The 26350-nt window shown below is 40.0% G+C and overlaps 1 protein-coding gene across 1 annotated transcript in view; it reads right to left on the reverse strand.

Moving 5' to 3' along the window:
- Positions 1–23515, reverse strand: part of WDR72 (WD repeat domain 72) — a 250223-nt gene extending 226708 nt beyond the window's left edge. Inside the window, exons 1-8 of the mRNA XM_075531694.1 lie at positions 23363–23515; positions 19936–20042; positions 12633–12711; positions 11323–11497; positions 9038–9114; positions 7706–7825; positions 6623–6768; positions 6118–6214 (exon numbers count right to left, since the gene is read on the reverse strand). Of these exons, the coding sequence (XP_075387809.1) occupies positions 6118–6214; positions 6623–6768; positions 7706–7825; positions 9038–9114; positions 11323–11497; positions 12633–12711; positions 19936–20042; positions 23363–23515 (954 nt within the window). The remainder of the gene's footprint in view (positions 1–6117; positions 6215–6622; positions 6769–7705; positions 7826–9037; positions 9115–11322; positions 11498–12632; positions 12712–19935; positions 20043–23362) is intronic.
- Between the last annotated feature and the right edge of the window lie 2835 nt (positions 23516–26350).

Genomic DNA, 26350 nt, shown 5'->3' on the forward strand with positions numbered 1-26350 from the left:
TGAAGGGATTTACTTAGTCAACAAAGCACAGGCAAGCGTCTTTCCAGGATTCTCTGTTTACGCAGAGGCCCATCTTACTGCAGCAATGATATCCCTTATTCCAAGTACTCTTCCGAATCCAGTATAAATGTCTGGCTGCTCCATGTGGATGTACTGCTACAACCACGATTGAATGCTTGTCATCAAAATGTCATGTGATATCAATGGTATTACTTGATGATTTCTGCACCCTGTTGGATCAACTATATTTGGAATGGGTAAAATGATAGCTCTTTTTCAACCAGTTGGCCAGTTATCGGTCTTCCAAATTTGTTAGCAGAGGTGAGTGAGTGCATGAAGAATGTCCTCAGCTTGTTGAAGCATCTCAATGGGTCTTCCATCCGTTCCCGGCACCTGGTTTTTGTTCTTGATCTCAGTGCAGTGTGGACTTCTTACTTCAATACCCTCCGTTCTTGATCATCTGCTACCATTTGAAATGGTTGAATGTTGATCATTTTGCTTGTTTTTCCATACAGTTACACTTTTGCACTCCTTCCATTTTCTTTCAATCCTTCCTGCATAATGCACTGTGTTGGCAGTTTTTGTTATTGTTGTTGTTGTTGCTAGATGCCATCAGATTGGTCCCAACACACAGAAAACAACAGACTGCCTAGACATGCACCATCCTGACAATTGTTCTTATGTGTGAGCCCAGTGTTGCAATCACATTTTCCCCAAAGAATCCTTCAATAGCACCACATATTATCTCTATGAAAAGAGCAAGTTATTTAACGTAAGCATCTGACTTAACATTTTGCGGTGAAGGGATTAATAAAAATGCCATACGCTGGAATTGACTCTTTGGCAACTAGTTGTGTGTTTTCATATGGGATTGCTGTGAGAGTTACTGAATTAATACATGTAAAGTGCTTAAAATAGTGTACATGTACAATAAATATTAAACACTCTTGTTGTCTTTTTTCTAGACTGAGAAACCCACTCTAATAATCCCAACTCTGGGATCAACATGGTTGGATTTCAATGCTTGGGAATTCTTTTTTTTTAATTTCCTTTGTAGTATTAAAATTAAGTTGTGCAACACCATCAATCAGCTGTTTTTAAAAGAGGGGACACAGGAGTAGATCTGCACATGCCAATGCCTTTGTAGTGACAATGAGACAGCTCCATGAGTGGTCCTTATAACTCTGATGAATATTTACATCACTTATTTTAAGCCCGAAGCCTTAGCCGTATTGCAACATTGTTCAGAAAGAACCCTAGATGAGGCTAAAAACCTGTGATTCAAAAGGATTGTGATAGGATTTGTATGACCCCCCCCCCCAATAAAATGATTGTTGTTTTTTTAAAAAAAGTCTAGTTTATCCTATACCAGAAAGAATAGCATCTGGGGTCTTAAAGGTTTGTCTTAAAAGAAGCAGCCATCCAAATGAGGCATCAACTAAGTCCACATGGAAGAAGCACACCAGCAGATGTGATCCACAAACCGTATATAATAAAATTCAAATCTTAAGGAGGGAACGATATCAGAGCTTAAGTTGTGAACACCCAGTTGGCAGAAGGCTGTGGATGTCAGTGGAAACCCAAAGTCCATTTGCAGGGTCTGCACATGGATTGAGCCTCTGGGGAATCCCCGCTGCTCATCGTTCAGGGAGGTGAATCGCCTTGCTACCAAACAGAGAGCGTTGGAAAGTCAATTGTGGATGCCTAACTACATCATCCACAATTGACTTCACGATGCTTGGGAATTCTTTCTGAACATGCTTCAAATTGAGGCCATTGTGGGAACTGAAGTGGGTGAGGTGTCTGTATGTCTGACAAGAAGAAGGGCTCAGTAAAATTTCTCAGTCATCTTTGTCATTACCATTAGTGTTAGCTGATGGATTGACAGTTTTCATTGTCGGGTCTCAAGGTTTTTCTACTTCAACCACTCTCAATTCAGCAGTGTAGTTTAACTTCTCACCCGAGACCCTTGACGCATCCAGTTCCTCCTCTCAACTACTGTCACCCCTGGCATAAAGACACAAACAAAAGCAACCACCCTGCCTCCTAGTCAATGTGATCTTCCAGCACTGCCTCTGTTTCCAAAACTGTACATCTTAAAGAGAGTAGAAAGCCCCAACTTCCTCCCATGGAGTGGCTGGTGGTTTCAAACTACTGACCTTGAGGATCACAGCAAGTGTGTAACCACTATGCCACCAGGGCTCCCCTGGCATGAGCCCAAAATAGTCACCAGCCATGATGCAATGCTAAAGAGTCCCTCAGAATGATGACAAAGGAAGAGGGAACCGTCATTGCTGCTGATAGAACTCCATCAGCGGATACGTTCAAGAAACGGAGATTTTGCTCTACGTAGTTCTTCCTCTGGGAACCGTGCTGGTGATATAGATTGAAGTGTCTGGGCCGCTAACAGAGAGGCTGGCAGTTAAAATCCTCTGACCACGCTGGGATCAAAAAATAAGGCTCTGTGCTTCCATGAAGGTTTATAGTCTCAGAAAACTTAGAGCGTTGTTCTACTCTGTCCATGGGCTATTCCTATGAATGGGAATCGTTTCAGTAATAAGAGTGGGTTGACTTGTGTAGTTTGTCTGTTTTGTCATTTTTTTCTATTTATCTGTGAACACCCTCAATAAGCCTTACTTATATAAATTCTTACTTTCCTGAACAAAGCAAGTTATTGTTAGATGCCATCAAGTCAGTTCCAACTCAGTGCCACCCTGTGCACGACAAACAGAATGAAACAGTGCCAGTCTCACCACTGTTTTCATAGTTGGGCCCATTGTTGCAGCTGCTGTGGCCAATTCATCTCCTCGAGAGTCTTCCTCTCTCTCACTGTCCCTCAACGTTACCACACATGATCGTCCGCCATCAGGGACTGGGCTCATGACATGTCCAAAGCACAGGAGGTGAAATCTTGCCATCTTTCCCTCTAAGGAGAACTCTGACCCTAATTCTTAAAAGACAGACTTGCTTATCCTTTTGACCATCTGTGGTACTTTTACACGCTTCTCTGGCACAAAAAATTCATAGGTCATCAATTCTTCCATCTTCCTTATTCAGTGGACAGCTTCCGCCTGCATGTGAGATGACTGACGTATACGTATTGAGTACGTATCATGACAGCATACGACCCTGGCGCACCCCCTTTTCTCATTTTAAACCATATAGTGCTCCCTGGTTTTGTTTGTACAACTGCCTCTTGATCCGGGCACAAGCTCCAGAGAAGCACAATGAAGGGTTTGGAGCCACCTTTCTTCCCAAGTGCATCCATAGTTTCATTATGATCCATGCAGCTGAATGTCTTGGCATTGTCAATAAAATACCAGTAAACATCTTTCTGGCACCCCATATGTCCAGCCAAGATCCATCTGAAATTAGTAATGGTATCCCTTGCTCCATATCCTCTTCAAAATCCAGCTGGAACCTCTGGCATCTGCCTGTCTACGTACTGCTGCAATAACAATTGGGTGATTTTTTGGAAAAACTGTATTTGTATGTACTATCAATGACAATGTCCTATAGTCTGAGCATTCTCCTGGGCCATGGTTCTTTGGATTGAGTATATACATGGAGCTTTCCAATCAGTTGGCCAATTAGCTGTTTTCCAAATGTCCTGGCTTAGAAGACGGGGTGCTTCCCGTGCTTCATCAGCTCGATGGACCATTTCAGCTGGTGCTCCATCCATTCCTGGAGCCTGGTTTGTGGACAATCATTTCAGTGCAGCTCAAACGTCTTCCTGCAGCCCTTGCTTATACGGTACCTCCTGAGGTGGTGGAGTGCCTTGTGCATTCTTCCCTTTTTTAAAAATGCTTCCTGCAGCATTCAATATGTTGCCCGTAGGATCCTTGAATCTTGTAACTTGCGGCTTGAATTTTTTCAGTTAAAGATATGTTGAGCAGTTCTTCCTTTTTGGTATTCTAACTCTAAGAATGTGCACATTTCTTTTTTTAATTATCTTTTAAAAATCCTTTTATTAGGGGCTCATACAACTCTGATCACAATCCATACATACATCAATTGGGTAAAGCACATTTGTACATTCATTGCCCTCATCGTTCTCAAAACATTTGCTCTTCACCTAAGCCCCTGGCATCAGCTCCTCATTTTCCCCCTCCCTTACTGCTCCCCTCTCCCTCATGAACACTTGATAGTGTATAAATTATTATTTTGTCATATCTTGCACTGTCCTACGTCTCCCTGTAATGTGCGACTTTCATTATATTTTACTTTAAAGTATAATATTTTACTTATCGAGCTACCCTTTGAAATTTCATGTTCAGTTCTTTGACTTCATCATTTCTTCCTTTTGCCTTCGCTACTCTGTGATTAAGGGCAAATTTCAGAGTCTTCTGGCATCCACTTGCGGCAAATCTGTAGTACCAATGTGATATAGAAAGTTATAATATAACCTGACATATCAGGTTAGTACTACAGGTTTCCAGAGCACGTTTTATGCTCAATCCATCTGTGGAATTCATCTCCCAACAGTCCACAATGCTTTTATACACCCTCCCAATTACAAAAGAGATTAAGAAAAGTTATAGTGACAATTTATGTTAAAATATAATAATAATGCCTGACTTTTCTTTCTTAAATAAATAAAAAGCAAGCATCTTTAAAGATGAATAAATCAACTTCTTTCGATATCGCATTATCAGCGCCCAGGCACTTCCCATATTTGCAATATAGAAATAGCTGTGGTTCTCTAAAATGTAATTATTGGTAGAAGAACCATAAATTATGAATTGACAATTATTTAAACAAAGCAAGATGAGTATTTTTGATTTTTTTAATTGATGCATTTCTCCTAGGGAAAAATAAGGATATAAAGGAGGAAAGGATGGGCCTTTAAAAAAATAACTAAAAATACCTTTCTGAGTAACCCATCAGAATACTTCTTTTGTGATCAAGAGCAAAGCAAGGCTCTATTGCTTCCACAAATTATTTTAGAAGAAACCCCTAACGTGACGATTCTGAAGTGGACGCCAGTGACACTTGGTGTTCTAACTGTAGGCTGACCGTTCTTGCTCAAACTTCTGTAACCGAATCTCACAGATATGTTTAAGGGACAATGGCTGAATTATAGGATTCCCAATGGCTCTGCTTCTTAATAATAAAGGACACTATCATTCTATAATGTATCATGTTTCTTTAATTAACAGATCAATAATTCTAACCTCCTCCTCTCTCCTAAGGCCTCTTTTTGGGGTAATTATCTGATGATAAAAAATAAAACAACATTGACATAATTACTTTGTGGAACAATGCTGAAATAAAGTAAGAAAGTGTTTCCATTTTCAAGCTTTAAAAAGTGTCAGAGATATACTGTAGTCACATAACAAGTTTGCATTTGTCCAATTCTCTGTCAGAAAACATAATTACATTTTAACAAGAAAGTTTTAGATGTGAAAATGACCTCAAACATGGCTAAGGTGAAAAATTACCCCAAAAATGGGCAGGACAAAATTTCATTTCATAGAACTTGAAAATGAGAATAGATACATCAAAATATTAACAATTATTCTGTCAAACCACCTATCAAAAGGGTCAGTAAAAAGAATCAGTGGTGCATATGTGTGTGTGTGTGTGTTTTAAAATTTATGGGAATATTTTTTTACCTTTGAGTTCATTTTTGCACAAACTTTTTGAAGCCTTCCTATTTGTTCATATAGGTTTATATTTAGAGAGCTTAACGATGGAAAAACCTTAGCAATTGGTGTATCTGGGTGAGTGTATGAAAGTGGTCACCATCCTATTTTTGTAAGTTTTCTACGTATTTGACATTTTCAGTTACAATAGTAATTTTGGTTAACCGTTCACAATAAGGATATAATGGTAGCGCGATTTGGATTTTTAATCCCCTCTTTGTCCTTTTCAAAGTGGACAGTGTTCCTGAAAGAAAATACATTGTCTATTTCATCCGATGTAAAAACAAGCGATTTTTCAAAGACCCCGTTTTCTCTTCAGCAGCCATTAACAATTAGATTTGATTTTCTCGTTAACAACTTGATGGGATGCTTCCATTTTTTGTCAGGGCCGATTCGGTTACAGACAAAGGCACACTTATGTCGGAAACCGAGCGAAGCCGCTGTGAGGAAAGCCACTCTGTTCTTGCATTACCTTATCTTCTTGTACAGAAGTAGAGCAGAGTAAATGAGGATAAATGGTCTCTTTAAGGACTCTTCCATCAGCAGGGTATATGCTTTTTGAAAGCCCACTACACGGCAGAAATAAAAAAGCAAAGTTTAGAACTTTGGGGTCCTTTATTCGTTTGTGTGTTTTTTGTTTGGGTTTTTTTTTTATCCCCCCTCTGACTTTCAAGGGCCGGATGGGATCATTCAAGTTTTGAAACCGTAGTTAGAAATTGTTGGGTAATAATTACAAGTGACTTTTTGAAAACCCAGCACCAGCTGTACAAGCTATACACGGTTAATCTCATTCCTTCATCCCCTGCTGTTTTATACAAAGGCCGAAGCCTACCAAGCCCAGGGTAAATCTCCCAGTGCCAAAGTTGTTTTGTTCTGGTTTTTGATCATGAGTAGCATGCGGGGATTTTTTCATAATAAACCTCCCAAAGTTCATTTTCTACCTGAATGTTTTGTACGTCGCGCCCATCTGAGCCCACCTGTTCAGCAGCTGATAGATATAACAGTGACCATCTTCTGTCCACACGATAATTCTGTGAGCAGCAAGCACCTCCCCGCCGGCAAAGAACTGCCCACTTGTACTAACTTCAGTCCACAGGAGAGAAAAGTCGCAATAATCGTAAACCTACAACAAACAATTAACGGTGCACCTTCACAAACGCTTGCAACAGAATCTTCCAATGAAATTAGAAATCCTTACAGACTATTTATTTAAATGACCGTATTAAAGCAACAACACATTAACTATAACAGATCACAATGCACTCCGGGATCAAGATGGAATTTTGATAGTATTAATTGTTCTACATTGATCTATGGCAGGTGTCAGGGTAGAAACCACATTTGGCGGGATCATTTTAGAATGCATCTGTTAAGTACATAGGACAAAAAATTCCTAAATTTCTGCATATTTCTATTTGTTTTCATACTGCCAGTCCAAGGTTAACATCTGATCATGTATTATGCAAAACATGTCTACCACAGAAATCCTTAGTGATCATGAGATACTTTAACTGGTGCTTCAAAAAGTCCTTATTAACACACACGTGAGACAATGTTGCTTTCTTATGTGATTAAGCTCTATAAAACACCAAGGAAAAAGAAAGTTTCAGTTTATGATATTTTGACTTTTCTTTTTTCTTGGAGAAATCTGTCGATGTATTCATAATGAAATAATATATATTCACTAGAAACAACTGTTAATTCAGAAAAAAAAGTTTCCAAAAATAACATCAATCTGTGTTTAATTCTGAAGTAAAGGTAGCATTTCTTGAAAACAATTTAGCGACGTGTTCATTATCATCATAACGATTTGATAGCAAACATATTCGTACATACTACTAAACATTTATGATCCATGGAAGCAAAAGACTGAATGAGTGAGTGGAAATCTGACAAAAATCAGTTACAAGACCGTAGTCATTCGTGTTCTGATCAAAGTATTAGAAAGGATTTGGATCATATTTAAATCATATTATCTCAACAGTTTTACCAAAGAAGAAAAATAAAACAAAATAACATTTCTATTCATTGCCATTATTTATCATACTGTTCTGTAATACCTTCCAACATTTTGAAAAAACCACCAACAGAAGCCTCTCTGTATATGGGCAAAATTGTATTGCCCGGCAGTTCAAGGAGTCAAGAGATTTGGATTCTTTTTCATAGACGTCTTCCTTTTCCTTCAAATAGAATAAAAACATTTACTACTAGATCCTACTGACTTTTCTACAACCATGGGAAGACCTGCTATGCCCGTTTATCCCTGAGTTCAATCCCACCATTATTATCAAATGAAAAGTACTCTTGTATCCATATTTTTTAAAATGACAAGTTCTTTTGAAAAAGAAGTTGTGTGCAGGAAATTCATGTGGACCCCAAGCATTGTTACAGCCCTTCATTCCACTCCATTCTGTGGGAAGGCTAGGTGAGGTATGGAGCATGTAAATAAAAATAGGTTCCCGATCTTTGAAAAGAGTAGAAAGATAAAACAAAAATGTAAATGAAAAAAGACCCTTATTTAAAAAGCAACCCTTCTAATATCTGATTTGCAAAAACATTGCTTTGGGAAAACCCAAGCGCGACCCTCACACATAGAAGGCTGTACGCTTGCTGCTTCAGATAATACTGGGTTAATTCTGGTTTTAGTATCCCAACACAACACCAATATCCTATGCCTCTCCAAGCAAAAAAAAAATCATGACATCTGAACCATATATCCATTGGGTCATCTAAATAATCTTGTCATCAGCACAAGCAGAATGGCTGGCTGTTTGCCTTCAGGTCAGCTTGCAGACTGATGGACGGAAGCGAATATGTACACTGCCTCCCACTGGATGACACTCAGTGCTGCTAGTGTTAGTCATCATCCGGTCAAGTACAACGCGGGCAGCCCCAGGGCTGCAGGTTTGAACTGCTCCATGGGGTTTTCAAGGGGTGACCTTTTAGAAACAAATCTCCAGGTCTATATTCGGTGGCATCCCTGCCTGGATTCAAACCGCCAACCTTTCAGCAACTAAAAAGTGATGTTCGACAATTAACCCTTTGGGCTAGCCATCTTGTCACTGCTTCCACATATCTCAAAGGAAGTGGATCTTGTATCATGAGGATACAGAGATGTGTTCTACCCGAGTTTTTTTTTTAATTAAAATTTTGTTCAAATTTTTCAGTCTGTCTTGATAAAATCATTTGTATGGGAACAGAGGAAAGGTTGGAAGAATGCAATCCAATTGTTCCCAATGCCTTCCTCTGGGAGGAGGTGAAAGGAACAAATATGGAAGTAAATGGATTGGACTGAATGTTATTTGAATTTTAACAGCAAGCATGTAATAGCTTCCTAATTTTAAGATTTCACTTCAAAGAGTAAAAACAAAAGTAGAGTCGGACAAGCTTACCTGAATGCTATTGATAGACGAAGACAGATCCCAGACCTTGAGATCCCCAGCTAGAGATACCACCAAGAGAGAATCTTCTGTAAAAAGAATAGAAGTCCCACATGAATGGCTCGCAGTGATAACTGGTTCCTTGCATAGCCTCAGTCATAGAAGGATTATGCAGGGCTGTGTGGGTGGGACATAGCCAGCTCTGTTGTATTGGAAAAAGTAGCAAATATTTTAGACCGTGCTCTACATTTGCTTCAAAATTTCCAAGTGATTCCTATGCAAACAGAGAGTGTCGCTAAAAGCACAACCATATGGCAAGACACCATCCTACAAATAGTAACCTTCCTCTTCCAGCACTCAAGCAGGAATAAGCCTTCTCTTTCCTTTACAGTCACTCATTGCCAAAATGGAATTATATTCATTACTATGAAAAAATATATATATATATACATATATTTTAGGGGACACCCCGCCCCAAATGGAAAAAGTTAAAAGGCTCCATGGGGCAGAGCTTTTGCAGTACACATATTGTCCCCTTGGTAGGTGAGCATTAAGTGTTGCTTGGGAAGGTTCTCTCTGGTCAGAGTGAATTTTTTCATAAAAGCAGTTTCGCTCAAACCGTGTTTTTGTGTGTGATGGCCAATTTAGGAGAACAGCATGTGGCTGTGAAATTTTGTTTCCTGCTCGGGAAAAATGCCACAGAAACTGTTGTAACATTGAACACAGCTTACAAGGACAGCACTATGGGGAGGAAAAATCAAGTGTTTGAGTGGTTTTCAGGTTTCCAAAAAGGGGAAATGTTGAGTGATGACAAACTTCATCCTGGATGTCAGTCAACTTCCCAAATAGAAGAAAATGTTGACAAAATTCAGACACTTTGCTCAAAGACTGACGATGGACCACTGAAGAGATTGGGAAGTTATCTGAACTATCTCGGGGCTCAGTTGGGCCAATTTTAATGGAAGATTTGGGAATAAGAAGGGTCACTGAAATTTGAGTCTCAGGTTCTGACTAAGCAGGGAAAAGAGTACTGACTGAAAATTTGCTGTGCTTTGAGAGAACAGGTCAGAAGCCACCCAGACTTTCTTTTCCAAGGTCATTACTCGTGATGGGACACGGTGCTATTCTCATGACCCCCAAAACAAGCACTAATCGAGGATTGGAAGACACCATCATCCCCTCGCCCCCAAAAGAGCTCATCAGTGAAATCAAAGATCAAGATGATGCTTATGTGCTTTTGTGTTTTTGGTTTTGGTTCTTTTGATGTGAGAGGGATAGAGCATTTGGAGTTCATTACACCAGTTCAGACTGTTAATCAAGCATTCTATTTAGAGGTTTGGAAAGGATTATATAATTCTGTGCAACATAAAAGGCCTGATTTGTGGCAGATGGGAACTGGTTTTGCCACCACGACAATGCACCTGCTCACACAGCCATCTCAGTGCTTCCGTTTGGCAAGAGACTAGCATGCCTTTCTTGCCCCATGCACCTGACTCACCTGACTTCACTCCATGTAACTTCTTTTTGTGTCTGTGAATGAAGAGGGACATGAAAGTACAGCAATTTGACAACAATAGATGAGGTGCAGAAAAAAATGAGGAAGGTGCTGTCAGTCATCCAAACTGATGAGTTTGAGAAATGTTTCCAAGAATGGAATCACCTATTTGACAAATGTATTAACTGAAGGGAGAGGACTTTGAAGGTAATAAGGTTGTTTTGCAAATACATACATACATACATACATAATTTGGGGAAAAATCCAGAGTTTGGGGGGATACATCTCTCTATCTAGAGTTATTTATGTATATATATATATATACATACATACATAATATAAACAAAATTCATAGTCATCAAGGCATTGCAGACTCACAGCAACTCCTGTGGGTTTCCAAGACTGTAACTGTTTATTTACAGCAGTAGAAAGCCCATTTTTTTTCTCCCTTGGTGCGTCTGGTGGTTTCAAACTGCCAACCATGCAGTTCCCAGACCAATGCATAACCGCTAAGGCTCCAGGGCTCTGGCAGAAAAGACAGCACCATGAAAGTTTCTAGAGTCCTGCAAATCTACAAAAAACAGTTCCTCGCTGGTGTTAAAACATAATAAGCAGGAATGGGGCATAGAAACCCCAATTCTCTCCTTTTCATTTCAGTTGCCCGGCTCACTGACAATTTAATGCATAGGATCCCTGGTATCAGTGACCTCCGTTTTTCTGTCTGACACACTTTTCCCTACTACTGGGTTAGCTCTTGACCACATCAGTGCATCCAAAGTGGTTTACAATGCCTAATGATTACCTTGAACTCTCATGGAATGAACAATGCACATGCAGTTGATCCAATCGGGAGACTGTGATGATGCAAACGTATGAACAACAGCCAAAGTTTTGGCATCAATTATGAGGATGTCTTGGTATTCTCCACAACACAGAAGCCAGCCTTCTCCGGTCATCCGGAACGAGCAGTGGTAATACTGTACACATGGGGTGCAAAAGCAAAAACATAATTGTGTCACGAACAATGAACTTGATGTGGGTATAGAGTAGAATTCCCTGTATTTCAGTTTGATGGTCCATCCAAGTAAGACGTAGGGTGGAATAAAAACTAAAATAGACTCTAGTTCAACTCTCCTACTCCCAAAGGGTTGACGTTACATTTTACTTTGCATTCTCATTTGTCTGCCAGCTTTTTTGGCTGAAGAAGGGAAGATCATGTGTGTGTGTGTGCATGTGTGTGTGTGTGTGTGTGTGTGTGTGTGTGTGTGTGTGTGTGTGTAGGTGGAGGGCGGGGGTGGAGGGTCTTATTCCAAATCATGGAGAGCTTAGAATTATATCATTTCTGTTGTATAATGTAACTAAGAAACAACAGCAAAGCCCAGGTTCCTTCTCCTGGAAACACGGCTACACTTGAAGGAGCAGTTAAGGAACAACTGTACCAAATAATTGTTCAGAATGGCTTTTATCAAAGATAAAAGTAAAATAGTCTCCCTTTAAGGAGCTCTCTCCATGTGAAAAGCTTTCCTCCAAGAAAAATGTTTTTTTTAAATGAGTGTGGATATACAATATAAAAGTCATCAATTCTAAAACTCATGACAGTAAATAAGAAATTAAAAAAAAAAGATGTCAGTGCTAGGAATCACGCCACTGAAATTCAAAATTTGCTTTGCATATGGGGACATTATCACAAGGATTATGGCTAAGCCTTTCTGCTCTCTTCATAAAAAAATAAATAAATACAGAAATGAAGAGCCTATCACCAAAAAGTAGATTAAGGATGGACAAATGAGAACAAATGTTTTGCTTTATAAAGTAGCGCATCATTAAGACGAAGTCTTTCTCTGTGCTTCATGAAAGTCACTTCTCAAATATATCTGTTAGAAATAGGTACTCACAGAAGAAAATTATTTTAAAAATCAGCTTAGATAATAACTCTTGGGGAAATACCAAGTTAAAACAGAAGGTGAAAGCTGAGGATATTCTATGCTCCTGACAAAAAGAAAGTACGAAGGAAAGAATAGTTTCTGAGCACGTGAATTAGGCGTGCGCACAGTGAATTCTCTACGGCAGTTATGGCTTACAGAGACGTGTGAAGGGGGTTGGGGCGCTTACACAGATTGCAGTGTGCCGGTAGGGAAGTGTGGTCTTCTCCACGCACTGTCCGTTGGTGACATTCCAAATACACATCTCCCTGGCAGAGAAAACTTAGTATTATCCTCTGTCATTTCCACTCAATTGGCTACAATCATTTTTGTGCCACCAAGTTTTACTTTCGTGCGGCACTTAAGTGCAGCCCGATCGTTTGTGTGGCTTTTTGCGACAGATTACTGAGCGAGAAAGCATCGTGGTCATTAGCAGAGGCTGACACAGTGTACCTGTGCCATTTTGGGGTAGGTAATGACACCCTGCCACCAGCCTGCGAGCCTTCCTTTAGGGCTACGCTGGCCTGGAACAATTTGTGGGGATGCAGCCACCGTGGCCCCTGAGACGGACAGGACAACAAGCCTGCTATCAAAAGTGCATCCTCCTGAAAATGGTGTCTCTCACTGGACTTAAACTACAGACTCTGAAAAAGCAGATTGGATCCAGTTGCTGCCTTATCCAGAAGTGAGACACCAATTTTGTTAAAAATAAACAGTGCCACCAAGAGGCCACTTTGGGACTCGCAGGTGACTTCTTTGCTGCTCATGTAAAAGCACCCAGACAGACCAACGCATCTTGAGATCAGCTTTGTCACTAATATTGAGAAAACGCTAGTTCAGAAAATTGACTTCTATGCCCATATATTAGCAAGGATAAAGAGTTTGGAATAATTCACGAATAATCACGAACACCAGTATAGCTGTTTCAGAGTTGTTTGGCTACTTCCTCAATTTTTACAGTTTCAACACATGAACAAAAACTTCCATAATGAAAAAGGTAAGCTGGATTAGTTTGTGGGAAAAACTAATATAAACAGTAAAATACGAAAGGGCTTCAAACATTCATGGGAAAACCCCATTCTCTTTCAGTTTCATTTTTCCACGAATCTTTCAAAGCCCTCTCATGTTAGGTCTAATATTGTTAAATACTACAGAAATCTGGTGTTTTGCTGACTTAAAAAAAATCACTAGAATTCACTGTTGTAGGTCAACTATGCTTAAACGTGGGCAATTTTGGCCCACAATGGCTAATTACCGAAAACGAGGCTTTCCACTCCAGCTACACTCTCAGAAACACACAAAGGGGATTCTATCCTGTTCCCTGGGGTCACAATGAGTCAGGATCAAGTTGATGGCAGTGAATTTTGTTTAGTTCAAGTTTGGGAATATCCGTGGCACTCTGGTCAGACTGCAAACCACAGGTCAAACCCACCAGCTGCTTGGCGAGAGAAAGAGGAAGCTTACTGCTCCCATAAGGGTGTCCAGTCATGGAAACCCTGGCTAGGGTCTTTATGTGTTAGAATTCATTAAAGGGCAGTGTTTTGTTGTTTGTTTGTTTCTGTTTTGAGGATATCTGCAGTTGTTGCAACCGGGGAAATATTACTGGCATCTAGTGAGCAGAGACCAAGGATGCTGCTAAGCATCCTACGATGCATAGAACCGCCTCCTGACCAATAATGACCACGAACAAGAATGCCAATAATGGCAAGTGTGAGAAATAGGTTTTTCTTTTTTCCTTCTCCACTGTGTACACCTAGCCTTGTACCCCAAGGTCCTTTAGGAAGCTGAAAGGAGAGTGTGGTGGGTATTCTGGTTGCTTTCAGGGCTTGTCAACTCAGTTACAACTCATAGCAACCCTAAGTACATCAGAACGACACACTGCCTGGTACTCAACCATCCCCATAATTATTCCATTTGAGCACAGTGTTATAGCCACTGTGCCAATTCATCTTGTTGAAAGTCCTCCACTTTTCAACTCACCCTCTACCAAGCACGATGCCCTTTTCCAGGGACTAGCCCCGCTCTAATAACAAAGTACTAGGAGGCAAAAGCAAAGCTTCGCTATCATCGATTCCAAGAAGACTCAGACTGCATTACCACCCTGACACATTGTTTGCTCTGGGAATCCAAGGTACTTGCAAGTTTTCACTAGCACCATAATTTAAATGTATCAATTTGTCTGTGGGCTTCCTTACGCCTTGCCTAGCTGTAACGAGCATAGGGGGCCATTGAAAATGCCGTATCTTGGGGCAGTCAGACCTCAATCCTCAAGCTGACATATAGGCTCTCTAATACTTCAAAGAACCTTTTTTTTTGCAGCAGATTTCCCCGATGCACTACATGGCTCCATTTCTTTTTTTTTTTTTCCAGCACATTTTTTTTTATTTTAACAATTTATTGGGGCTCATACAATTCTTTTCACAGTTCATACATATACATACATCAATTGTATAAAGCACATCTGTACAGTCTTTGCCCTAATCATTTTTTTCTCTTTTCTTCTTTTACATTTTATTAGGGACTCAAACAACTCTTACCACAATCCATACATATTCATACATCAATTGTATAAAGCACATCCATACATTCCCTGCCCCAATCATTCTCAAGGCATTTGCTCTCCACTTAAGCCCCTTGCATCAGGTCCTCTTTTCCCCCCCCTCCCTCCCCATTCCCCCCTCCCTCATATGCCCTTGGTAATTTATACATTGTTATTTTGTCATATCTTGCCCTATCCGGAGTCTCCCTTCCCCCCTTCTCTGCTGTCCCTTTCCCAGGGAAGAGGTCACATGTGGATCCTTGTAATCAGTTCCCCCTTTCCAACCCACTCACCCTCCACTCTCCCAGCATCGTCCCTCACACCCTTGGTCCTGAAGGTATCATCCACCCTGGATTCCCTGTACCTCCAACCCTCATATGCACCAGTGTACAGCCTCTGTCCTATCCAGCCCTGCAAGGTAGAATTCGGATCATGGTAGTTGGGGGGAGGAAGCATCCAGGATCTGGGGGAAAGCTGTGTTCTTCATCGAAACTACCTCACACCCTAATTAACCCATCTCCTCTCCTAAACCCCTCTATGAGGGGATCTCCATTGGTCGACATTTGGGCCTTGGGTCTCCACTCTGCACTTCCCCCTTCATTTAATATGATATATATATACATATATACACATACATATACACATATATACACATACATACATGGCTCCATTTCTTGACTGCTACTTCCATGAGTGTTATTTACCACTGTGGATCCAAGTGAAAGGAAATCCTTGACAATGTCGACATTTCTCCACTTATCATCAGGATTGTGTCCCCTGGCCCAGTCGTGAAGATGTTCATTTTCTTTATACTGCTTTTTAATCCAAATGGAAGGCTGCATTTTGGCTTCCTAGTTCCGTGTATTCCGTGCACGGTTTGACTTGGCCTTCTGCTGTCTTCCCATGGGCTTCAGCTCCTCTGGGCTCAAGAGCAAACCCCAGAGTGTGTCCTCTGATATTGATTTTGATCTTTTCCTTATTTCCTGTCTCACTAATGGTGTTCTGCTATCTTCATTGGTGATGGTGTTGATGCCATCCCATGTCAAAGGACAGGGAAGTCTACAGAATAGCATATTCTATAGAATATGCATATGTTTCTAAAAATAAGACTGGGAGAAAAGGCTACATGAAAGTATTTCAAAGGTATAGAAATTGTTGGATTTAGTTCAACCTTAAATAACAACACTGAGAAATATTAGCTCATCTGCTGGGAAGGAGAGGTTGGTATTTGAAGGTCTCCAACTCCACTGTCACATCAACAATCACCTGTGAATACTACAAAAGTTACTATCATCTGGGTCCCCCCTTCAGTGATTCTAATTCCATAGCTCCAGGTTGAACTCTTGGAATGTGTTGTTTTCAAATCCCTTGTTTCTCTGTCTTTAAGTAAGTGTGTTAGACTGGGTAGACTAGAGAAACAAATTCATAAACATGCAAATTTGCATAAGAGAGAGTTTTATATAAAGGGTAATTTTACATTAAGAAAGCATCCCAACCCAGTCTGGTCCAAGCCCATATGTCTGCTACCAATCTATAGAGTCCTCTTCAGACTCATGAGACACATGCAATGATGCCAAGTACAGGACGATCACAGGCCAGTGGGGAGAAAGTCTTTGGATCCAGTGGAGGTATAAGCATCTTAACGCTGGCAGGGGTCTCCATGTGGCTTCCCCCAGCACCCAGAGCTGCATCAAGGTAGGTCCATGCCATGCGGCTTCTCCTCAGGGATGTCTCACAGAGAGTCAGTCTTGTCAGTGGAGAGTACCCAAGGGAGTGCGTAGAGGAGAGTGTGTCCCCTACCTCCCAGCAGTTCCCAGAATTCTCAGGAGAAGGCCATTCCCACACAGAAGGCTCATTGACTATCTCCTTGACAGACTAGACTCCACCCCTACACTCTTAATCCTCAAATTGACCGGAGTATGTACCTACCACAGTAAATTTCTCTCCAGATAGTGGATCAAAACTCTGTCGGACTATTATCAGTGGACAGCTTTACATATATTTTGAACTCTGGGATGTAACCTTAACTGCCTATTAGGCTCATTATATCACATTTTTACATCTGTGATCCATGCTTCTGAAAACGCTCCCCCAGTGATAGATGTAGAGCAATCACAAGGGCTTGCTTGGAAGATTTTTTTTTAACCTAAAACTGAATTGGTAAGAAAAAGGCCAAGAAATATTCATTGAGAACTTTCCCCCCAATGTGACAATGTGCCTGTTCATTCTTTGAGAGGTACAAGGACAGTCCTAAAATAATTTTGTCGAGAACCTTTACCACATCTGCCAACAGTCCTGATCCTGCCCTTTCAGAATTCTGCTTATTCCTCAAACTCAATGTAGACTGAAAAGGAGCACACTTTGAGCCTCTCAAAGAGTGACAGCTATGTGTTAGCACGCTGGCCTAACCCGAGAAACATAGAATCCTTCAGGAGAGGGGTAGACAGATGCCAATAACACCTTCAGACATGTATGGATCTTGAGAGTGGAGATATTAAAAATTAATAGCTTCCCATTTTTATAGTTTTGGTTAATGAAGTTTTCTAAGATCCTGTAGCAATACTTTTTTTCCTTACCTTCATATTATAATCCTATAAATTCAGTTACTGTAGAAATGTCAACATGTATATGTAACTTAAAGTAGAAATTTCATCAAGCTCTTTATCCACTGTGAGAAAACTACAAAATATGGAATCTGATCACTGCCCTCTTATATGCAATTGTGGACCAAGAGTGATGGTATGTGTTTATCTATATGCCATTACATTTTATGGCCTGTGCTTATGTATATTTTCTAACAATGTGCTGATGTTTTGTTCAGACAAAATCAGACTTATAAGCCTTCTTACCATCATATTTACATTTGCATTAATATGCATGACGAAGAATGATCATCTTTTTCTGGAGCTGGAGTTTTTAAGTGTATATGTACTGGGCTACTGGGTCAAAACGTATAGCTGGGACCCAGTTCCTTCCCAGATTTACTTCTCATTTAACTAAGGAGCATTAGTGGTGTAGTGTTCAGGTGGTGGGCTGCTAACCACAAGGTCAGCAGTTCAAAACCACCAGCTGCTGCTCAAGAAAAATACAAGGCGTTTTACTTCCATAAAGAGTTAGAGTCTCAGAAACCCACAAGGACAGTTGTACCTTGTCTTAGAGGGTCACTATGATTCAGAATCAGCTCTATAGCAGTCAGTTCAAGTTGTATTTTTATCACTTAGCTATTAAGCTTTTCTGAGGTCTTTGAGTAGCCCCAGAAAGAAATCATAATTGTGGATTGAATTGTAACCCCTCCTGGCCCCCAAATGTGTCATAAATTCTAATCGCAATGTCTATGACTAAGGTGCCCTGACGGAGCAGTGTTTAAAGGCTTAACTGTTAACTCAAAATTTGGTGGTCTCAACCCACAAGCAGCTCCGGTCTAGTGATATGTTTCTATAAAGATTACAGACTCCAAAGATGACAGAGAATGCCTTCTAGAACGGGGACATTGAACTCACACTTCTAACCTCCTAGACTATGAGAAAATATGTGCATGTCCATTAAACCCCCGTTCGTGGTATTTCTGCTATAGCAGCATTGGGTAACTAGGACATTCCCCAAATCCTCATATCTCAGGCATAAACATGTAAGCATGTGTAGCGGGTTTTGTGGCGGCAGCCTCGGTGCATGAAAGCTACTGGAACAAAGGGAAAACGAATGTTCTGTGACATATCACTTTGGAACCACCCAAAGCTCAATCTCTCTGAGTATAATACTTCTTGCTTTACTCTAATGTATGAGAATAAATATACCTGATATCTCTTCCACTTGACAGTTTGTTGAGCTAGTCTTTCTGCAAATCAGACACTTGACGCCTCCTTATTCTTTTGTGTCTCATAACTCAGTCATATTATTCATCCTTGGAGTAAAATAAATAAAGGAGGGATTCTCGTCTTTCAACTAGCAACCCAACCCTGCCTACATGAATGCATGCTGAATTGATTCCACATTCCTTGTTATAATCTGGCCTACAGCTCATCAAAAGAGTCCAAGTTCCTATAAGCTCTCCCATTAGTGGGGCCTACAATTAAGTCCTATTTAGGTGGAACAAGCCTCCGTGCCATGAAACCGCATCCAAATCACTGCCCCTTTCCTGTCCCTCTCCTGCCCTGTCACTTACAACCAAGTCCTCCTCTTTGAGTTTTATAATGGCATCACACAGGAGGTACAGCATGACGAGGGGAACTACGGAATTGTTTTGTGAAAGGAAAACCGCTTAGATGAATTTTCTTAAGGATTCCAAGTAAGCTACTACTTACAGGTCTTCCCTAATTTATGAGCGATTCATGTTACCATAAACTGAACTATCACGTGCTCTTGTGATATTGTTTGGATTCGTGTTTTTTAAGTGTATATGTACTAATATATATATATATGATATATCATATATATATTCCTGTTACATGCATTGTTTCCAACCCTCAAAAAACACAGTTTCTATATAGACACTGACAATAAAAGACACGAATAGTGTAAACTGAAAGAAAAAATTGAGGTATTCAATTTACTTCAGAACCAACTGACCACGGATTCATCGGAACAGAACCCCATCCCATAAACTGGGGATTGTCTGTGTATGAAGAAAAAACGAGAACCCAGATGGTTCCATTTCCAGTTCTTAAACAATTAAGCGAGTGGTATTTGCCAGTAGCCTTCGGACATACGGCATGATACATCAGCTGTGCTGTCGCTGTCACCCTCCCGTATACTGATCTCTGGAGACAGTGTCACCATGTTGATGGCTTTCCTTGGGGCCTCCATTCAAGGTATACAAGCAAGATCTAAATGCTCTTAGACATACCATGAACAAAGATTTCCTGCAGTCCTGAAGTCCTGTACAAAATCGTGGTTCAAATAAATAAGTAAATGAAGATAGAGATATGGTGAGGACCGCTCCACATATCATCCTTACCCATTTTCAGCGGCGCTAACAACATAAGGCTGTTTGGAGAAGTCCCTTGCTCTCGCCAAGCATGTTATTGAAGCTGAATGACCAAAGAGGAGTTCCTTTGCTGAAATCTAAAAATGGTGACAGTGAGCAATTAAACAACTGGGAAACTCTAACATATACATATCATATCAAATAATTTTCCTATGTATAATTAAGAAACATGTTCTAGTGATAGGTGGCATATCAAATCCATGGAAAAATAAACCTCTAGGTCAAAGAATGGGGTTGTACACATTTTTATGTCTTTTTTGTTTTATGTCAAACATAATATCTAGATGATTGCCAGACATGTTTTACCACATGACTGTTTTGAATACAAATAAGTCAATGTTGATGCTTACTCCGCAGAAAATATCCCCCATTTGATAGTAGCATACTGATGACCAAATTTCAGAATTCAGCATAGGTTTACAAAATAAGATTAGAAACTATTATATTTTTTTGTAACCATTATAATACCTTATTTGGCTTTTGGTTCGAGATATGGCAATGTTGATTTTTAACCATAAAGAAAAAACTAATTAACCTGTGACTTAAATTATCAGCATTTTCCTCTTATATGTGAATTTAAAATATATATATGATAGCCTGAGAAGCAGAGAGAGATTTGGTGGCTGGCTGAGGAGACCAATGACAATACGCTTATTATTTGCTGATCCTGACTTGTGGTAACCTATTAACTTCTCTAATAAATCCCCTTAGTTGTGGAAAAATAAATAATGAATATCCCAGGTTTTGTGTGTGTATATATATATATATATATATATATATATATATATATATATATATATATATATCCAGAAAACAAACACAAAACAGGGTAAAATACCCTCAAATGGAGAAGAGGTTATCATCGCTGGAGTAAATTTAAGCATCTAGAAAAAGCTTTTCCCAGTCCTCCTTTTGACAATGTTTTTTTTTTCCTTTTGACAATGTTTGATTAGGTTTTTAAAAAAATATTTCAGTACTAAAGGAGTATATCTAAAAGGATATTCATTTGACTTTTCTCAACACTTAAGGTGTATGATAAGCAGCAGCTATCAAAATTAGAACTAACAATACTCCCAAATGAAAAAGTTCTTTTCAGGAGAATTGAAGAGGCTGTGCATCTGAACTTGGAAGTGCTTCAGATCGTCTAAGCCTGTGATGGGCAGCCCTGGACAGGAAGACTCATTCTCTAGCTCTGTGAACCAGATCAACCCACCATCCATGAACAGCAAAAGACTGATAGGTATACTCAGTCCGCACTAAATACATGAACATGCCAATATGTCCAGAAGTTAAGTCAGCTCTGTTGTCACTCCCTATCCCTAAGAAAAGTGGCACCTGGTGGTGTGGTAGGCTAGCCATTGGGCTGTTAACTACAGGGTCAGAGGCTCAAATCTACTTTCCTCTCCTGGGTATAAAGATGAGGCTATCGATTCCCATAAAGACCTGCAGACTCACAAACCACATGGCACAGTTCTACTCTGTCCTATAGGGACTCAAAGGTCAGAATGGACTGGACAGCAGTGGGTTGATTCCTAAAAAGCCCTGGTAACAGTGCTTAAAGCACTCATCTTTTATCTGAAAGGTGGGTGGTTTGAAAGAAGCAGGTGCTTCTGAGGAGGAAGATGTGTCCATCTGCACTCATAAAGATTCCATTTGGAAACCCTATGGAAAGGTCTTACAGGGTCCCAAGGGCTCAGAATCAACTTGAGGGCAGCGGGTTTATGGTCCTCTTATCCCTTCTACTACCTAGGCAAATACATGATACCATCACCTCACCTGCACTACTCAACACTCACGACTCAAGTCTGAACGTACCCTGGAGTGTTTCTTCTCCTCTCTCCTGCATCTCTTCAAGTGGCTAACATCCAACCAGTATCTTTTCTTAACATCGCTCCCATGGTCTGTAAAGAGGTTCCCACTTAATTTTTTTCTGGACTTAATACTGTAGAAGTTCCTAACCTACAAGGAGGAAAACTAAAACTGCCCAGAAAAGTTTTCTTGCGAGAAAACTGGTCCCTCATTGAGAATTGCTACTCTTATCCCAAGCAAAAGACTTTCTTCAAGGAGAAGTAGGGCACAGTATCTTTCCCCACTTAAGATGCAATGCAGATAAGATCCGACTCTGTGGTATGCTGCACGGTGCATCGTGGCGGTACTGAACCTTACCCACCCTTCCTCTACTACACTCATCTCCTAGGCAGCCAGTGCCAGGTCCTGCTAAAGGATGAACTTAGGTACCTAACACACTGTCTAACTTATTATATGCATTCAATAAAGGACTGTGGAATAATGCTGAGAAAACATGGATTTATACAAAAAGATAGAGGAGAGGATTCCAAATTTCTCAGGCTTCTAGCAACCCATATATTATAAAACAATGGAGCCACCCAGAAAACACCCTGCTTCTCTATTAAAACTAGTAGCTAGGTGGTTTAAGCCATTCAGGAGTGTGAGTTTAAAGGGTAATATAAACTATATGTGAGGGTCACCGTTCTCAAAGTGCAGCTGTGGCATTGACCCAGTTCCTTCTTTCAGGAATGTCTATAAACATTGAGCTGAGCTACTGAGCTTTTCAGTGCTTGGCAGTCCTGTAGCAGAACTGCTCGGCGATGGGAGATGTTAATTAATTACACAATAAAATAGAATTACAATTAATTGTTAATTTAGGTTTCAAAGTGACAAACTTTAAAGGCTAAAAATCGTCTTTGATCTTTAAAAGGCTTCTTAATGAGGGCAGTATACTTTAAGCACATCATTAGTTTAAGTGTTCAAATTGGGTCTAGAGCCTGCTAGTGTTAAGCAAATATCTATTCCGATATGTTAAATGTTTATGACTTGGGACAGGGACAATTAATTGCTAATCAATGGGCCAAATCCTAGGTGAGGTCAGGTTCTGAAATAAAGAAACGACAACAGTAAATTGGATTTAGGGCTTTTTGATGTGCTCTGTAAAATCACAGGCAAGCACAGGCTAGAAGAATAGCAAGAAGGCCAAACAGACAGAAGCACCCAGATAATTAAGATATTACTCATTTAGCTAATTGTGGTTTTCAAGGGTACCCTTTGTTTAGATTAATGAGCCATAATTTTCAGAATTATACTTCCATGTCTGTAGTTCAGTTACTTAAACATTTAATTCAGGATATAAAATAGTAAAACTCAGCATAACTTAAAAGGCGATGGCATTTAATTGGTAGCTAAGATGAGCAATATTCCTAATAGAATTTTTAAGTGTGACTTTCACACAGCATACAATATTTTCCCCTAAATGTGGAATTGAAATAATTTCATTACTTGAGTTGACCCTCTTGTAAGCTTTCTACTGGGTGGGTTGGGAGAAGCAACTCTGTTTATGCTCTGAGTGTTGACTATTTCAGTAGAAAAAGCTTACACTGACATTTAGTTCCGGTGAGAGATCCCAGAGACAGAGCTGACCCTCTTGACTTCCCGTGACAATTGTCTGTTGGTCATCGGTAATAATGATGGAGGTAATACTGTGCGGCGGTGCCTTTACTCCCCAGAGTGCCACCGCCTGCAGGGAAGATCTCATGTCGACGGAATCCTGGACGCACAGAAAAGAGAAATGCAAATGGTCACCATTCTTGAATTTGGGGAATTGATCGTATCACAACATCAATTTAAGGAGAGGCGAACTTTAATGACTTCGTTCCCGCTTTCCTCGTCAACTAGAGGAGTTAGTAATCAGTGGATTTCCATCAAGGAAATAAGACTTTACTTCAAATTATTGATAGTTAAAACTGATGAAGAGAAGAATCAGAACCATCTACTACTCTACACCCAGATCCTACTGTTTCCCTGACCTCAGCATATTCTGACATCTCTCAAGAAAAAGACAGCTATCTGCACCACAATTTGAAAATAATTTTGCAACCTAGCCTAGAAAAAAACACCAACTCATCTAGGTGACTAATGCCTGAAATTTGCTTTTAAAAACATGATTCATTTTCCTCTTAAATAAATCATTATAGAGATGGAAATCATCACGAAGATGAACTATCATTTTACCCAAGTGTTAATGGCAAAGCTAAAGAATATAACAACACTGATAGAAAACAACAAATCCTGGAAAGTGTGGAGAAAAAGGGACCCTCGAACACAGCTAGTGAGATTCTAAATGGGGCAATCACTGTGGGAAAAAAGAGAAAAATGTTACATATTTAATATTATCTCTTCATATACAAATGCACATGGTACATACATATAGAGTACACGATATACACACATAAGAGAGCTTCAAAAAGTTTGTGAGAAAATGCCATGTTTTAATTCCATTTTTCCTTGAGATTTGTGAAGCCCTTTGTCCGTGTACATGTCGTTGTTTCATGACCAAGCTTGCAAATAAATTTAGGAAATCGCCCAAAATGAAAAACTAAGAGGAAACTGGAAACCACTTAGTATAGTGGACTGGTACTGATTCAGTCTATGGCAGGAAACAAAACTCTCTAGAGGTGACCTTGGTCAAAGTAAAAGGAACTAGATCACTCCAACGCAGCTGAAGAGAGATAAAGAAATTATTCCTAACCAGGACTCTCTCTGAAAAACAAATCTCAAGACCAATATGCCAAGCCTGAAAAATACAATTAGATTTGAAGTAAAAATATCATTATATGTAATGCCAGAATTCCCATGCGAATAAAACCCTACACAAAATTGTTTCAGCCCAATGATACTCCTGAGAGACCACATCAACTCCCACTTAAAAAATTAGACTTATCATAACAAATGTTATCTGGAATGTGGAATAACTGGAACTCATACATTACTTATGGCAATGTATAATGGAAACAGTTTGGCAACTTCTTAAAAAGTTAAACATTAATGTGACCCACTCAAAACACTTCTTGGTTTTTACCCAAAAGAGACAACATACTTATGCAAATATTTCAACCTGTGCAGCTTTGTTTGAAGTAGCCCCAGATTGTAAAACCCCAAAATGATCATCAATAAGTGACTGGATAAAAAAAAATTGTACCATCCGCATACAGTAGAATGTTCACTCATTTAAACATGAACTATTCGTTCATATAAGAACATGAATTACTCTCAAAATTATTATGTTGCGTGAAAAAGGCAACTCAAAAGAAAACACACATATATCACACACAGTTTCAGAAAGCTTGTGGAAAAGGGAATAATAAGACAATGACCGTTTCCACGAGTGTCTACAGGAAGATGAGCCCCTCAGATTGGGGGCATTCAAAATACAACTGCGAAAGAGCTCCCTTCTCAAAGTCAAGTCGACCTCCATAGGCTTGGATGGAGCAGAGCTTTCAGAACCTCTAAGTGATGTAGCACAACTCAAAATAAAAATAAACATCTGTAAACATCCATATAATCAGAATGTAAAACGTACCTAGGAAAATAGGAAGTTGTCAAAATGAAATACAAAATGAAAAAATGGATAACCTGATCATTAGTGAATTGAAATAGACTGCTGTTGGCCACTTTGAATCAGATTCTCACAGGGTATGCTATGCTGGAAATAACACATTGAAAAAGAAGGGCATCAGAGTAAATATCAAAAAGAAAATTTCAAGATATAGCTTGCAGATGATTATCTCAAATACAGGATAGTATCTATATGACTTAAGAAAGCCCAGTTGGAGCTAACGAGGAGAGAGAAAGAGAAGCTCATCATGCCCCACCAAGCCCCAGGGATGACATGCTTGCTCAGAGTAGCCAATGCACAGAGAGGACCGTAGGGCCAGCCCCACAAGACTCAGTGTTCCCTCATTGACTTGTAGCACTACAGGGGACAGCCCTGAAGACACTATGTGGAGAGTGTGTCCGATCTGCCCCATACACAGCAGAATGCAACAGGACAGCAAGGGGAGCAAAGTAACCAAGCCCCTGGGGAATCCTGAACATAGACTTCAGACTTTGGCGACAAGGCTTGGCACCTCATCAGGCTTGATCTGAAAACATACACAAGGGTCAGCAGACAGCCCTGGAAATATCAGGGCTTTGTTTTGTTTTCTGTTTGTATGTTTTTCTTTTTCTTTCACCCTATCTATATAAGATAGGCAGGAAGAATAATCCTGAGGAGAAAACAACGGGACCAGTGGTCCTGGGGTTATATAGAGGGGCGGGGGGGGGGGGGGGCAGGAAGGGGGAGTAGGGAGTCAACAAACTCAGGGATAAGGGAACAACAAGAGATCTAAAATTGATGGTGAAGATGGCGTAGAATGCCTGGTGGAATTTGATCAAGCCCAACGTATCTGAGAGGAACTACTGAGAGCCAAGTGGAGGGTGAGCATGATAGTGGGACAGGAAGAAGGTGAAGGGGAAGAGAGGAGAGAAGTGGGAGGCAAACCTATTTATAGAGGTACAGCAATAGGTATGTATATGTGTAAATACATTAATT

The sequence above is a fragment of the Tenrec ecaudatus genome, chromosome 14, assembly GCF_050624435.1.
Source record: "Tenrec ecaudatus isolate mTenEca1 chromosome 14, mTenEca1.hap1, whole genome shotgun sequence".
In the NCBI taxonomy this organism is placed as follows: Eukaryota; Metazoa; Chordata; class Mammalia; order Afrosoricida; family Tenrecidae; genus Tenrec; species Tenrec ecaudatus.